At 43.8% G+C, this 13,332-nt stretch overlaps 1 protein-coding gene across 1 annotated transcript in view; it reads right to left on the bottom strand.

Annotated features, from left to right (window-relative positions):
* Positions 1-2,599: 2,599 nt before the first annotated feature.
* The window catches only part of hs3st4 (heparan sulfate (glucosamine) 3-O-sulfotransferase 4), an 81,320-nt gene continuing 70,587 nt past the window's right edge, over positions 2,600-13,332 (bottom strand). Inside the window, exon 2 of the mRNA XM_047572981.1 lies at positions 2,600-4,736. Within this exon, the coding sequence (XP_047428937.1) occupies positions 4,082-4,736 (655 nt within the window). The 3' untranslated portion in view covers positions 2,600-4,081. The remainder of the gene's footprint in view (positions 4,737-13,332) is intronic.

Raw genomic sequence — 13,332 nt, 5'->3', positions numbered from 1 at the left:
CTGCCGAAATGGCGTTTGATGTGAGGACGTCGGAACCCCGTGTGATTGACGGCATGTGCTGCAATTATTATCGCCATGTTTATATGGAGTTTGTAATGAGTCACAGCAACTTCAGCCCCAGATTCTGCCATGGGTTGGCATATCATTTCTACTCCACGAAGCGGGGCGGCACTTGAATAAATTTAAGATGGAAATGTTGCGGTGAAGAAACAGTGGGGTAGATGTTCGTGTTTGAGTGTTCAGCTACTACGGTGTGAGTCGCCCTTGGCAACATGGCAGTGTCGGTAATGACTGACAGTTCATGCACCTGAAGATAATGATATTAAAAAAAGGGAAAAAAAGGTGGGTTTTTGGGAGTGGGGAGGGATTGAGCTCAGTCCTTAATTTGGTAATCAATGAAAGTCTGGTGCAAGGGTAGCATCTACATGCAATAAGCCAGGGGTCTTCAACGTTTTCCAGGCCAACTGCATTATTAATATACAATATACATCATTTGAGGGGGAAAATTGTCCAATCAGCCAAAGATTTTGCGATCCACCCCCCCGCAGTACCTTTGCAGACCCCCTAAGGGTCTTTGCGGACCCCCTGTTGAAGATCTATGCAATAAGCCAGTGGTCTTCAATGTTTTTCAGGCCAAGGACCCCCAAACTGATGGAGAGATTAATTAGAGACCCCCTGCTGACTATATGTGTTCTATATTAAACTCGACCTAGTGCTATTTATAAAAATGCATATTTTTTATCATTTTGCATTTAATATTAAGCTCTCGCGTATCCCTTTACTGAAGTATGTTGGATTCATGTTAATGTGTATTTAAAGAAATTTATATTTGTGGGGGAAAACAAGAAAAAAAATAAAAATAAATATATATATAAAATGTCCAGTCAACCAAAGATTTTGCAACCCCCTTGCAGTGCCTCCACTGCCCCCTAGGGGTCGCTTATGTTGAAGACCTATGCCTATGCAATAAGCTACTTGGAATCATTCCCGCGCAGATACAATTGGCGTGCGGATAACTGATTTCATTACAGATGAAAAAGACGAGCGTGGTGGAAGAGTGTACAGCTGCATCTAATTTTCATCTTATTTCAATTTGTGGATATTTGTTTTGAAATGATTGCCAGCTGTTGGAAAGCCTTTCATATGCGTTAACAATGAGCAAATACACTGATATAATGTAAAACCTATTGTTAAATTACACCCTGTTTCCTCTTTACTAATGCAGAAATCGTGGCGATTAAAAGGAGTCACTGCTTCGGAGGTTAATTCAGACCGGGCAGTGGAAAGTTGTAAAAGTTGACACCTTCCGCCACAGCTGCTGATCATTCTCTCAAATGAAGTGAAAAACCAATTAGTTGGTAGTAATGGAGACTTCACTGAGTTTTTGCTTTCTTTTTTCCCCACAACCAGACTATTTACTCTGGTTTGGTTAAGCTTTTTCCTGTTGTTGTACTCTTTAATTATGGACTATGTTATTGTCGCGCATAAAACGGAAAAGTGAAAACAGTAATTTAGCGCCGCACAGATTCGAGACCTTCCACCAAAAATAAACACATTATTGCAAATCATTTGGCTGAATTTACACCCAGCAGCTTCCTCACGCTACAAATTACCGTTCCAGCTCTTCGCCAAATTGTCGGTAATGACTGACAAATATGAATTTGTACTTCCTCCCTGAAACAACGCCACTCAAGCGGCGACAATTTTGACGAGCAGGTGATGCTAATTCGCCGTCCCGGCGGTCTTTAGGTGATCCCCTGGAAGCGTTGTTTTGAACCACGCAACTCGCCATGACCCCCAGCGGGAGGGACACGTGAAGGACAGCTTAGCGAGTCTTTCATGCATCAAGAGTCTCGCAGCGTGCATCAGGGTACTCCGCCCGTACCTAAAACAAGCAAGAGGTACAAAAGAAAGTGGTGTGTGTGTGTGTGTGTGTGTGCGTGTGTGTGTGTGTCAGCTTCGGTTAATGAGAGGTTGGAAATGAGTTTCCACGTTGGAGAGGAATTCCCTCAAGCGTGCAATCCCGGAAAATGCAAATGACGAGCACATGTGCATATTCATAGGTGGAGAATTGAGTCCTCATCTGTCCTAATAACACTGTAGGTTGCCTCGTGTGGATTTCCAACACTAAGTAGGAGGGACTGTCTGGTTTCGGAAGGTGGATAATACGTGTTCTAGCACTTGGGGGGGTTGCGAATAAATAAATAACGACAGAGGCTTTTTCTTAAATGTATGATTAGCCTGTCTTGCTCGCGGATGAGTTGTCTTCGTACGGAGCCAGGCGCCTTTTGCGGAAGAGCTTCCCCACACTCGGAGAGCTGCTGTCGCGAAAACACCAAGGGATGGCTGCACAGAAAAGCCTCAAAGTGGAAGTTGTGACTCTGGGATAGTGAGACTCAGAGGTAAGTGTTCAGGCTCGGCGCTACAAAGGGCAGTATAGTGCTTACTTTGATTGAATCAATTGCTCTGTGTAAGTAGCTGCTGGTGCCGGCCTCCCCAGGGTGACAGAGGGGTGTAGAGAGAGCGAACCAATCCAGCCATCCATGGCAAGGGAACAGGGAGGATTAACAGAGCAATGCATCATAGCTGCAGCAACCAGTAATGTGTAGCAGACTGTATTTATTGACTCATTGGCTGTATTGATTGTCTCAATTGATGAAAAATCCAGAGACAACAGACAGACAGACGGACGCACACACACGCACGCACGCACGCACGCACGCACACAGCGAGCTATGCAAAAGTCAGGAAATAATAAAGATGGTGGGACATGTTGTTATTTCATTGCATGAGTAAATGAGCATTTCACAGCTGCAATATTCAATACAAGCATCCAGCCATCGCGCACCGCTGGTCACATGATCAAGCGTTTGCTATTCATCACATTTCCCCCCTCGCAGATATTATCTCATTCACGTTAAGCACATACAGCAGCGGCCGGGGTAATTTACCTGGGCATGTATGTAGCCCTACCTTGACAGCAAATTCTCTCTGACATTGACATTGTTCCAGCGGCAGCAGTTTATTTAACACACCATTAATCTCTAACGACAGAAGACAGCGTGGCAGCAGATGTTTGGTAGCAAACTTCTGCTCGGCCCCCCCGGTGTTTTTCTTCACCCTCGTTGACATGTATTACTGTGACAAGAGGAAGGTCACAAGGCAAACCGGACCAATATTATAATCCGACGTTGTAATATTTTTTTTTGGGGGGGGGGGGCGCCCTTTGCAGCAGGAACTTATTTCTGTTGAGACGCAGAGCTGCTCGATGCACAGGGAGGTGCGTTCATTTGCAGAACTACACCGAAACCACTGATACTGCACCGCATCGCAGTGCTCGGTCATCAGTATGCTAATTTCCAAGCGTGCAGTGAAACAATCCAATTATTGAACGACGGCCACTGTACATCAGCTCCCTTATTGAATATGTGCGCAATTAATGAGTGCAGAGGAACCAGAGCAGTGACACAGAGTAAATGAACACTTTGGTAAACTTAAAAGGATTGTCTACACTCGGAATGTGGACAAATGAAAGGATGAGCACGCGTCAAAGGAGCACTACATCTCTATCGCGTTGTCTTATCTCGCTCCGCTAAAGCAGCAGGGCCGTGTTGAAAGAAATAATGCTGAACACTTCACGGCCTTGGCCGTTGAAATAGAACATCTTTTTTTGTACCGAATGCTGGTGAGTGGGTGTGAGGGCAACAAACTGCAGGAAAGTAAAGGGAGAAGAAACAGGCAGAGTTTACCCTTAGGGCTCATGAGGTAAGGACACTTAACTCATCGCATGCATTGCCATAGTCAACATGATTCTTTTTTTTTTTTATATATATCCGTTCTATGCTTTAAAAACAAAAAGGAATAAATCATCTCCTTTACACAAATATAAATATATTTTATGTTTAGTATATACAATAATGATTTGCCATCATCGAGAAAAAGCATGTCAGTAAACTCTTGCTAATGGATACAGACACTGCAAAGACAGCCATGATTGATTGGCGTGCTCAAGCACTCTCTCCGAGGATGAAGCGAGACAACGATAGTGAGAAGGCTGGTGGTGTAGCTGAGCCGTGCCATGCTAGTCCTGAGAGCCGCGGGACTCGCTGTCCTCGTCCAGCTCCCACTCAAAGTTCTGGCCAGTCATTTGGTAGAACATCATGTTAAAGGGTTTGTAGAACTTGTGCAGCCGCCGAATCACGTCCGGGTCAATTTTAGGGTGAGTTCTCCCTTTGGACTTGCCGAGGCACCTGGGAGTGCTGCTGTCCTCCGGCTTCTTCAGACACGGAAATCCTTTCGTTTTGTTGAAGTAAAAGTGTTTGTCTGTGACGATCCGCTTCAGTCCCAGGAAGTCCTGCACTTTGGCCATTTCGCCCGCGGGGTCCACAATGAGTCTCTCCCCGCTGACGAAGTGCATCTGGGAGAGCGGGAAATACTGCATCCAGCTCTCCAGGTGAAGAGCATATATTCCGATGCGCAACGCACTCCACGAGGCATCTATGAGACCCAGCGTCCGGTTCTTAAAAGCCAGAACCTCAAAAGTGGGGATCTCGGGTTTCTTGGACAGAGTCTGCGTGTAGTCTGAGATGGCTCTAGTGACAGGATTACGCACCACGATAATAAGCTTGATGTCCCTGGCCATGGAGTGGATGCGCTTCGGGGCGTGGTTAGTCACGAAGTAGCTGGGAGTCTTCTCCATGGTGATCTGCCCCTCCAGCGTCGAAGGCATCAGGTCTCTGGGAGCAGAAACAACAGAGAAGGGAAGAAAAAAGAAGAAGCAGCTTAGCACGGTATTATCCTCACCAACTCTCGCGGTGTTAATGAAATACCCAAGGACGCGGTGCAAGCAAATTTGGTACATTTATTAAGCAGAGCATTATTTGAAATTACAAGAGAAAATAACTGTTATTATCACTGGACATTATGTTGTGAGGAGAAACATACAGCTAATTACATCCATGGAGTAATATGCGAGAGATAAAAGAAGGAAGATGAAACGGCAGGCAAGCAAGTATCCTCATTGCTTAATTGACTCCATCTGTGTTACTCCAGGAGCTGTTTTGGAACTTTAATAATGAGTTCACTGCATATCATTAATACTGGGGTGCCTGGGGTATTGTTTTGTCATGCATTTATTATGCATGCTAGGCTCACACTCTGTGGAAGGCAGTTTCTTTCTTATGCACTTCCTCAGCCATTGGTGCAGGCAGCTCCTTTCTCTTTCTCTAAGGTTGTTGGAGGGGTGGGGGTGGGGGCTGTTCACTGAAGGCGGCGGCAATTAATTATTAGGTTCAAGGTGATAATTTGTAGTACAGTTGAAACGTCTCCAACTTGAGAAATGTATCTGCGGGCTTACAGGGAAACCGTTCGCCATTAACACAATGATTATGTTCGCCCTGGTCCGCGAGAGCGGGTTGCTGGGTAGGACGCCGTGAAAGGCAAGTACCACGTGCGCCGAGACGAGCCCGGCTGCTGCAGTTTTTATTTTTGTATCAATAATAAAGCATAGCAATCGCCTCAAGCAAATCCTTATCAAATGTTTACACTGATGCTCAATCCAATCCGTACTGTTTCCTTTGTTTGTCGGCTATGTGATTCAGTGCTAAACTGGTACATTAAATCCTCTGTGAGACATGCAGAGTGTTTAGCCATGAACAAACAAAACCACAGGAGCTCTGCAATATCACATGAAAAAAAAAAAAAGAAACAAGCACATGTCTTTACTGGCTTGCTCCTAAATTCACTTATATTTGCTTTAAAATTAATGTATAACCGGAATCCAAATTATACTATCAGTTGCAGACAACTGCTTCTCCCTAATTTTGGGATAAAAGCTGTTTCTCTGCTGTATGTTTTTTTTTTTTTTTTTTCGCCCTACACCAGAAAACCTACAGTTGTAACGATACAGTCACATCAATCATTTGCATCTCGGACATATTCTAAATGAACTGTCCTCCAGCAAAGAATCCAATTTACTGTGCTAAACACAAGAGCTGTTATGCACGTATCGACCACCCTCACACACGTGTGCCCATGGATGCCGGGGCGGGGAGTCTCACAAGTGACCTGGTAATTGCATCTCAGTAACAGTCTTGCCTTCCTGATGGGTAATTTCCCTCCGGATTATGTTTGTCTCTTGACAGTATAGAAGTGTGGTTACTTCTGGGTCTGTAATGGGATATTAAACATATCTAGAGCTAGCGCAGTGAGTAGAAAGAGTATTAGTTTTCATTATATTCCATCACTTCCGACTCTGGAGTAATGAATGGCTAAAGATTTTTTGTAACCTTTCAAGGACTTTTAGCTCCGTCTGCAATTTAACTCCGAAGTACAGTAGGTGGTCCGAGGGTGCAACGTTGGCATGCAGTGTAAAACGGCTCAGATATACCACAGCGAATCACCTTGAAACCGCCGGCGGCGTATGACCATTAGCTGCGGCGTCTCCCCGGCAGCCTTTGGAGCATGTCCAATTGACGGCACAGATGTACCGTGTTCAAGGTTACTTTTTTTGATATCGCAACAAGCTATTGTCCTAATGCTAATCGCACATTTAATTATGAAGCGGTGGAAAATGACACGAGCACTTCGTTATTGCGTTTTGCATCGGGAATCAGTCATGGATCATGTACACGCAGAAACGTAAGCGGCATGGAAATAATAATAATAATAAAAAAAACGCTGATAAACAAGTAAATTTCTCCGTGCATGGGAAATGACTCCTCCGGCCTTGCAGCCTAGTGGAACTGAAGTAAACAAGAGCAAACAGTTAACTCTTCTTTTTTTTTTTTTTTTTACTCTCTCTCTCCCCACATCAGCTGCCTCGCTCAGCACAGGTCATTCAGGTGGGTAGCTAAATAAAATCCATAGCGCTAAAGAGGCCGCGCTCACCATCTGCTGTTTACTGCCTCACAGCGAGAACGCGGCACATAACATTCATTTTCTTGCATTTTCGACACATGTCCAAAGCTTTATTTACATAGCAAAGGGAACTGTGAAGACGCGGTAACCGGTGATTCGCACTTGGGGCAACTTTTAATGATCGCTGCCATGAGAGTTCTGTTTGCAACGTGCCTGCGAGATCATTGCGTGAGCCTGATAATTCACTGGGAGTATCATGACTAGATCCATTAAATGTAGATTTTAAAAAAAAAAAAATCAGACAGAGGAAGTTAACCTTTAACCCCCCTCCAGTTGTATCTAGTTTGCATACTTGAACTTGGGATGGGAATCCATTTCACACCCACTCCACATGAAAACTCAGATCTGGAGGACGCCCAGTCGTCTCCGAACGTTGAGTCATCGTTCCGTATGCGCGGTACGCCGAATCGCATCAAAATTTCCTTTGTGTTTGTTAAGGCAGAAACTAATCTTCGGAGATAATCACAACTCTTCATGCCTAAACGCCCACCGCGAAAGTGCCCTGGATCACGCCCAAGCGTTCAGCTCGGCGCTCCATTGTGCGCTGTCAAACCGGTGCGCGGGGAATTATTTGGAGGCATGATGAGGTGAGGGATCACGCTAATTTACATTCCCGGATACTAATAGGTCCAAGCTGTTTCTGGTGGGATAGAGTTCCTCTAGAGGAGATTCGTTGGTTCTAATAAAGCCTGGCAGAGGAAACGAAAGCTGTCCCCGACTCTCTCGTTTGGATTGATTGCATCTCCGCTGAGCTTCCTCCATGTCATGTCAAATACAATCAATTATCTTAAAGGAGTCCACTCATAATAAGCTCTGGAGTTTAAGCTGCATTAGGTGGTGGTACCAATAACCTGTGCAGTTTTCTCTTTATCCTTTGAATGACAAGTAAAAGACTTGTAGCACATTTCTCTGGGAATGATTCGCCAAGAAGGCATCAGGATTTTGCTACATAACAAGGGGGACGTTGTGGTATTGAAAGATGGAAGCTGCAGCCTATGCTGCCGTATGTTCTAATACTTCATTTCAAGTGAAGCGCTGCCTTAACATATCGAAGGGGCCAACAATGGAGAGGAAAACATAGCAATTGCGCTGCTGTTTAAGAGTGTGATTGCAAATATCAATGGAGGGTAGAAGCGTCTATTTATCAAAAACAGTCAGTCAGGACAATTGCAGCGAGACATTGGGTGGTCAGTTTGCAATGAATAATCCAATTATTTCGCCCTGAGTGACGCGTTTGTGATTACAGCGGCGCAAAGAACAAAGGCACGGGTTTACTGCAAAGTGGAGGCAACAAAAAAAAAGAAAAGCGCCGGTCAAATGAATCACTCCGTGCTCGGCTCTCGACGAGTGGATGCGCACATGTTTGGCAAGCACAAAAACGAGCCCACGGGCCAGAGCAAAGGGGTCCCGCAGTGGGTCCGCTGTGGAGTGGGAGGCATTGTTTTGTCACGGTGAAGGTGCAACTATTACGAGGAGAATAGATGCAGAGTGAGCCGGCGTTCCGGGCGATCCGAGCGGGCTTGGGGTAACGGCAGAGATTTTGAGTTGTTTTTGTTTTCCTCAACCTGAGTCCGACCTTAGCACCCGAGTGTGAAGCGTAATCCTGGCGAACTTGCCTCGAAGCTCTCTGCTGGATTAAGTTATATGACATATAACTGTCTGCTGTAGACTCAGTTGGGATAATTAAGAGAACTATGGATTTTTTTAATATATATATATAGAGAGAGCAAAATGGGAAAAAGTGACAACAATATGACTGCTGCTGTAATATTTTCTTGCAGACTCTATAAAGTGAAACGAAGCTGCAACGAGATCTGCTATATCCTCCCGATTCAAATATTAGACCATCTTGCCCTCACACCCCTTATTACTTCATATCCTTTCATCCAGTTATAGTATACATCATTTTCTTCACACACTCAATCCATTTCTGTGCTTTTCATGGTTCCTCCTGAATCATTTATCCAGCTCCTCTTTCCTCTTTCTATCTTCAAATCCAGGAGGCCTTTCAAACTAAATAGGTGTGAAAATTGGCGTAAAAAACTTATTTAAAAACATAAAAAGCGGAGATGCGGTTGAACGTGTTTAATTTTTTATCTGCATGTTACAACTGCTGGACAGCGGCAGAGACAGAGCCGTTATTAATCTTTATCACATCAGGGCAGGTGCACGGTGGAAATAAGCTGTTTTCATGTTGGTGTTTTCATTCCCGTTCTGCTTCAGTTTTATCGTTTTATTTGCTGCCTATGCTGCTTATAGCTGGTTTTGCATTGTCTCCACTATATTTGCTGTTATAAACGACACAGACGCTATATTGTCAGAAGTATTCTCTCACCTGCCTTTACACACATACGAACTGAAGTGAAATCCCATTCTTAATCCATGGAGTTTAATATGACGTCGGCCCACTCTTTGCAGCTATAACAGCTTCAACTGCTCTGGGAAGGCTTTCCACAACATTTAGGAGTGTTTTTATGAGGATTTTTGACCATTCTTCCTGAACCACATTTGTGAGGTCAGACACTGATGTTGGTTGAGAAGCCCTGGCTCACAGACTCCATCTAATTCATCTTAAAGGTTGAGGTCAGGACTCTGTGCAGGTCAGTGACGTTCTTCCACACCAAACTCCCTCATCTAAGTCTTTATGGACCTTGCTTTGTGCACTGGTGTGCAGACATGTTGGAACAGGAAGGGGTCATCCCCAATCAAAGTTGGGAGCATGGGATTGTCCAAAATCTCTTGGTATGCTGAATCATTCGGAGTTCCTTTCGCTGGGAGTAAGGCGCCAAGTCCAGCTCTTGAAAAACAACCTTACACCATAACCCCGTCCTCCTGGCATAACTCAGTCAGACAAGTACCGTTCTCCTGGCAACCACCAAACCCATATTACTCCATCAGATTGTCAGACGGAGAAGTGTGATTCGTCACTCTAGAGAACGTCTGCACTGCCTATTAGCTTTGCATTCGGTGATGTGTGGCTTGGATGCAGCTCGGCCATGAAAACCCATTCCATGAAGCTCTCTTAACACTGTTCTTGATCTAGTCTGAAGCCCGCATGACTTTTGGAGGTTTGTAGCTACTGGATCTATAGAATCTACAGAAAGTTGGCGACCTCTGCGCACCTCAGCATCCATTGACCCCACTATGTCATTTTAAGTGGCCTGACACTGGCTGTCATTCCCAGTCGCTTCCACTTTATTATAATACCACTGACAGTTGACTAAAATATTTATTACTGAGAAAATTTCACTACTGGACTTGTTGCGCAGGTGGGATCCTATCACAATACCACGCTGGAATTCACTGTGCTCCTGAGAGAAACACATTCTTTCACAATGTTTGTAGAAGCCGTCTGCATGGCTAGGCGATTGATTTTATACACCTGTGGCCATGGAAGTGATTTGAACACCTGAATTCAGTTATTTGGATGCGTGAGTGGATGCTTTTGGCAGTATAGTGTATCTCTGTGGGACACTTGGTGGGTTATTGTGGGTTTTAATTCATTTTAGTACCAGCCCACCAAGCGGCCCTGGCACTCAATAATTTAACCAGAGTGACTATAATGAAAGCTCATCATCATTGTTTTTCACATGGAGTGTACACCGATCAGACATAACATCACAACCACTGACAGAAGAAGTAACTAAGACCATCTTGTGACAATTTCTGCAGGGAAACCTTTGGACCTGACATTGGGTGTAGATGTTACATAGTTACATGTCCCACCCACCTAGACCAGACCAGACATTATCTAGTCCATCATACCATACAAGTAATCACCTTTACATTCCCTATCGGTTAAGTGTAGCACGTTGAGCCCGATCATTAGATTTTTGCCATATTATCTTGTTATTAAATTTTTAATGTGGATCCAACCGCGATATAAGTTTTAGGGACGAGTAAATCATGTCTGCTAAGAGGCATGGAGAGTAAAACCCTGCGACTAATTAAAAGACAATATAGCCTCCCCACTCTAAACACACCCATTATATTTCCTGCCTCTACAGGACTGCGGGCTCCAGCAGTCCTGTTGAGGACAGAAGTGACAGCTGGTCCTGATCAAAACCTTTTTTTCCCCCACTCCCTTCCTGGGATCCCCTAAAGACCGTCCCACTTCCAACAGTGGGCAAGCCAGGTACCTCACTCCCCACATCACCAGCCTGCAGTGCTGAGATCTGAAGCTGTGTTCAGATGCCCTTTGGACATAAAACATCATGAAATAAAGCATGGAAATGAGGAAAACTATGAGGATGTTTGGGATGCCATGGATGCCACCCTGCATCATTAGCTCAGAAAAGTGTGTATGAGCTTCAAATTTAGTCTATTTTTAAACCGGTGTTTAAGTCCGTAGAGAGAATGGAAGCAAGCTTATCTCAAATCAAAGACTCCAAGGATATTACTTTTTTTTTTTTTTTTTTTCCAACTTCGCTGTCTAGTCTTAATGTTGCAGGCTATAAAAAGCCCCTGATTTCTGATAAAGCTAGAAATAAATGTACAGTACGGACCCTGAACCCAAAATAATATCATTACATAATGGCTCATCTGTGCTCGAACGAAACAACAGCCTCTTGCCACTCCACTGAAAAGACGATTGTCTTCTTTTATTGTTCTTTACTTGTTTGTTTATTTGCCTTTGGATGAGCCGATGAGAGCACTTCAGGCTACACTCATTCAATTTGATCACAATTGCCCTCAATATTCCAGTATTGATGTTGCCACTACAAAAACAAGCTGTCGTGATATGCTGGTTCCAGCATAGACGCTCTTTCATGCAGACGCACCCAAAGAATAATGGGCGCCCGTCACTTTCTTTGCTATTTATTTACAAGGCTGAATCAAAACTACATGTTGTATAATGTTATATGACTGTATAGACCAGGGGTGTCAAACATAGGGTCCAGGGGCCAAAACTGGCACACCAAAGGGTCTCAACTGGCCCATGGGATGAATTTGTGGAAAAATTGCATTGAAGACTATTTTTCTTAAGAAGTTTCAACTTGTTCACAGTTCATTAAATGTAAACCTTTTCATAATATACCACTACTACTACTAATGTAGTTTGGAGCAGCGTCTAGAGACTGTTCTCTTTAACATTCTTGAAATTTTTAATATATTTCCTCTGAATGTAATTGCTTGTAATAGAATAAAAGCTTTGCACCTTTTCTCTATGAAACAACAATGGTTCTTCAGTCATCTCTGCATCTGCCAGCATTATTCAGAACCCTATCTAGATGCGTATTAGCTCGAAGAGTAGCACAAAACGGCCCAACTCTAATTGAAAGTCACACCTGAATACGTCGGAGTCAAAGGCTAAAATTTACATCCTGGAAACGTTGCAGATCCGGCTCAGTTAAGCAGAACCAATTAATATGACAGTTTGAACATGATAGATTTCCTTGCCTGAGAGAAATGCCCGACACTTCAGGATCCAGACGTTTTTAAGACGACCGGAGACAAGACTCCGAAGCACCTGTTTGGCTGCAGCGTACGAGGCAACTTTCCAAACTGTACACATTCACCTTGTTCTGTTCGTTATGAGGCATATTTATCAGATTTTATAAGAAATATGTGCAAGAAGTGGGCTCATCAAGTAACTGAGGTCCAAGATTAAGTTGTGTGTAGCTATTCCAGATGCAATGTTCGGTAATATCAATTTCCCAGTTGCACAGAGACCTGAAGTGATGCAACAAGACGACAAGACTGAGGGGCATCAATTATTGTGCGAATAAACAAGTGGGTACGGGAGATGTAAACTGCCGCTTTTCAGGAGAGCTACGGCACGCGCCATATGGCTGAACCCATTAAAAGAAACAAATGCATCATTAAAGTCACCAAATGAAACCACATCTGCGTCTGATATTATTTCCTGTGACAGGACGGCAAAGTGATTCCTGTTTCATTCCGAGTACGACACCAATGTATGAAGCAGCCTGACGATGTGTTGCCCGTAGGTATGTTGGTATACTGTGAAAAGCTTAAAAAAAAAAGAAAAGAAAAGAGACATTATGTATCCAAGAGGCACATTTTTGGCAGCGCTATCAGTCAAACACAAAACATGTCCATGAACCTATCACGGGCATTTTTTTCTTTTTTTTTACTCCATTTTCTCAATTTAATATAAAAGCTGTGGGTCAGTGTGACACAGCGAAGGAGAGGGTTTCACACCAAGTCTTTCTGTTTTCTGTGGGATGCCACAAGGTGCCTCTAAGCTGAAGGTAACTCATAAATACGAGGATAGGTATCGACAAGTCATTACGGTCACAAGCACATTTCTTACGTTTGACATTTTTATTTCATGTTTGAAAAAAAAAAAGAAAAATGTTAATGTTTGCCATGAAACTATTGGGAAATGTCACAGCGAGCCTCCGCTGATTGTAATTTACCAACCTTTAGCTATTTACGCTTTCCGCCGAG

This window comes from Mugil cephalus, chromosome 20 (assembly GCF_022458985.1).
Source record: "Mugil cephalus isolate CIBA_MC_2020 chromosome 20, CIBA_Mcephalus_1.1, whole genome shotgun sequence".
NCBI lineage: Eukaryota > Metazoa > Chordata > Actinopteri > Mugiliformes > Mugilidae > Mugil > Mugil cephalus.
Note: the sequence above shows the minus strand (reverse complement) of the source record. Positions and strands in the feature narration are given on the sequence as shown.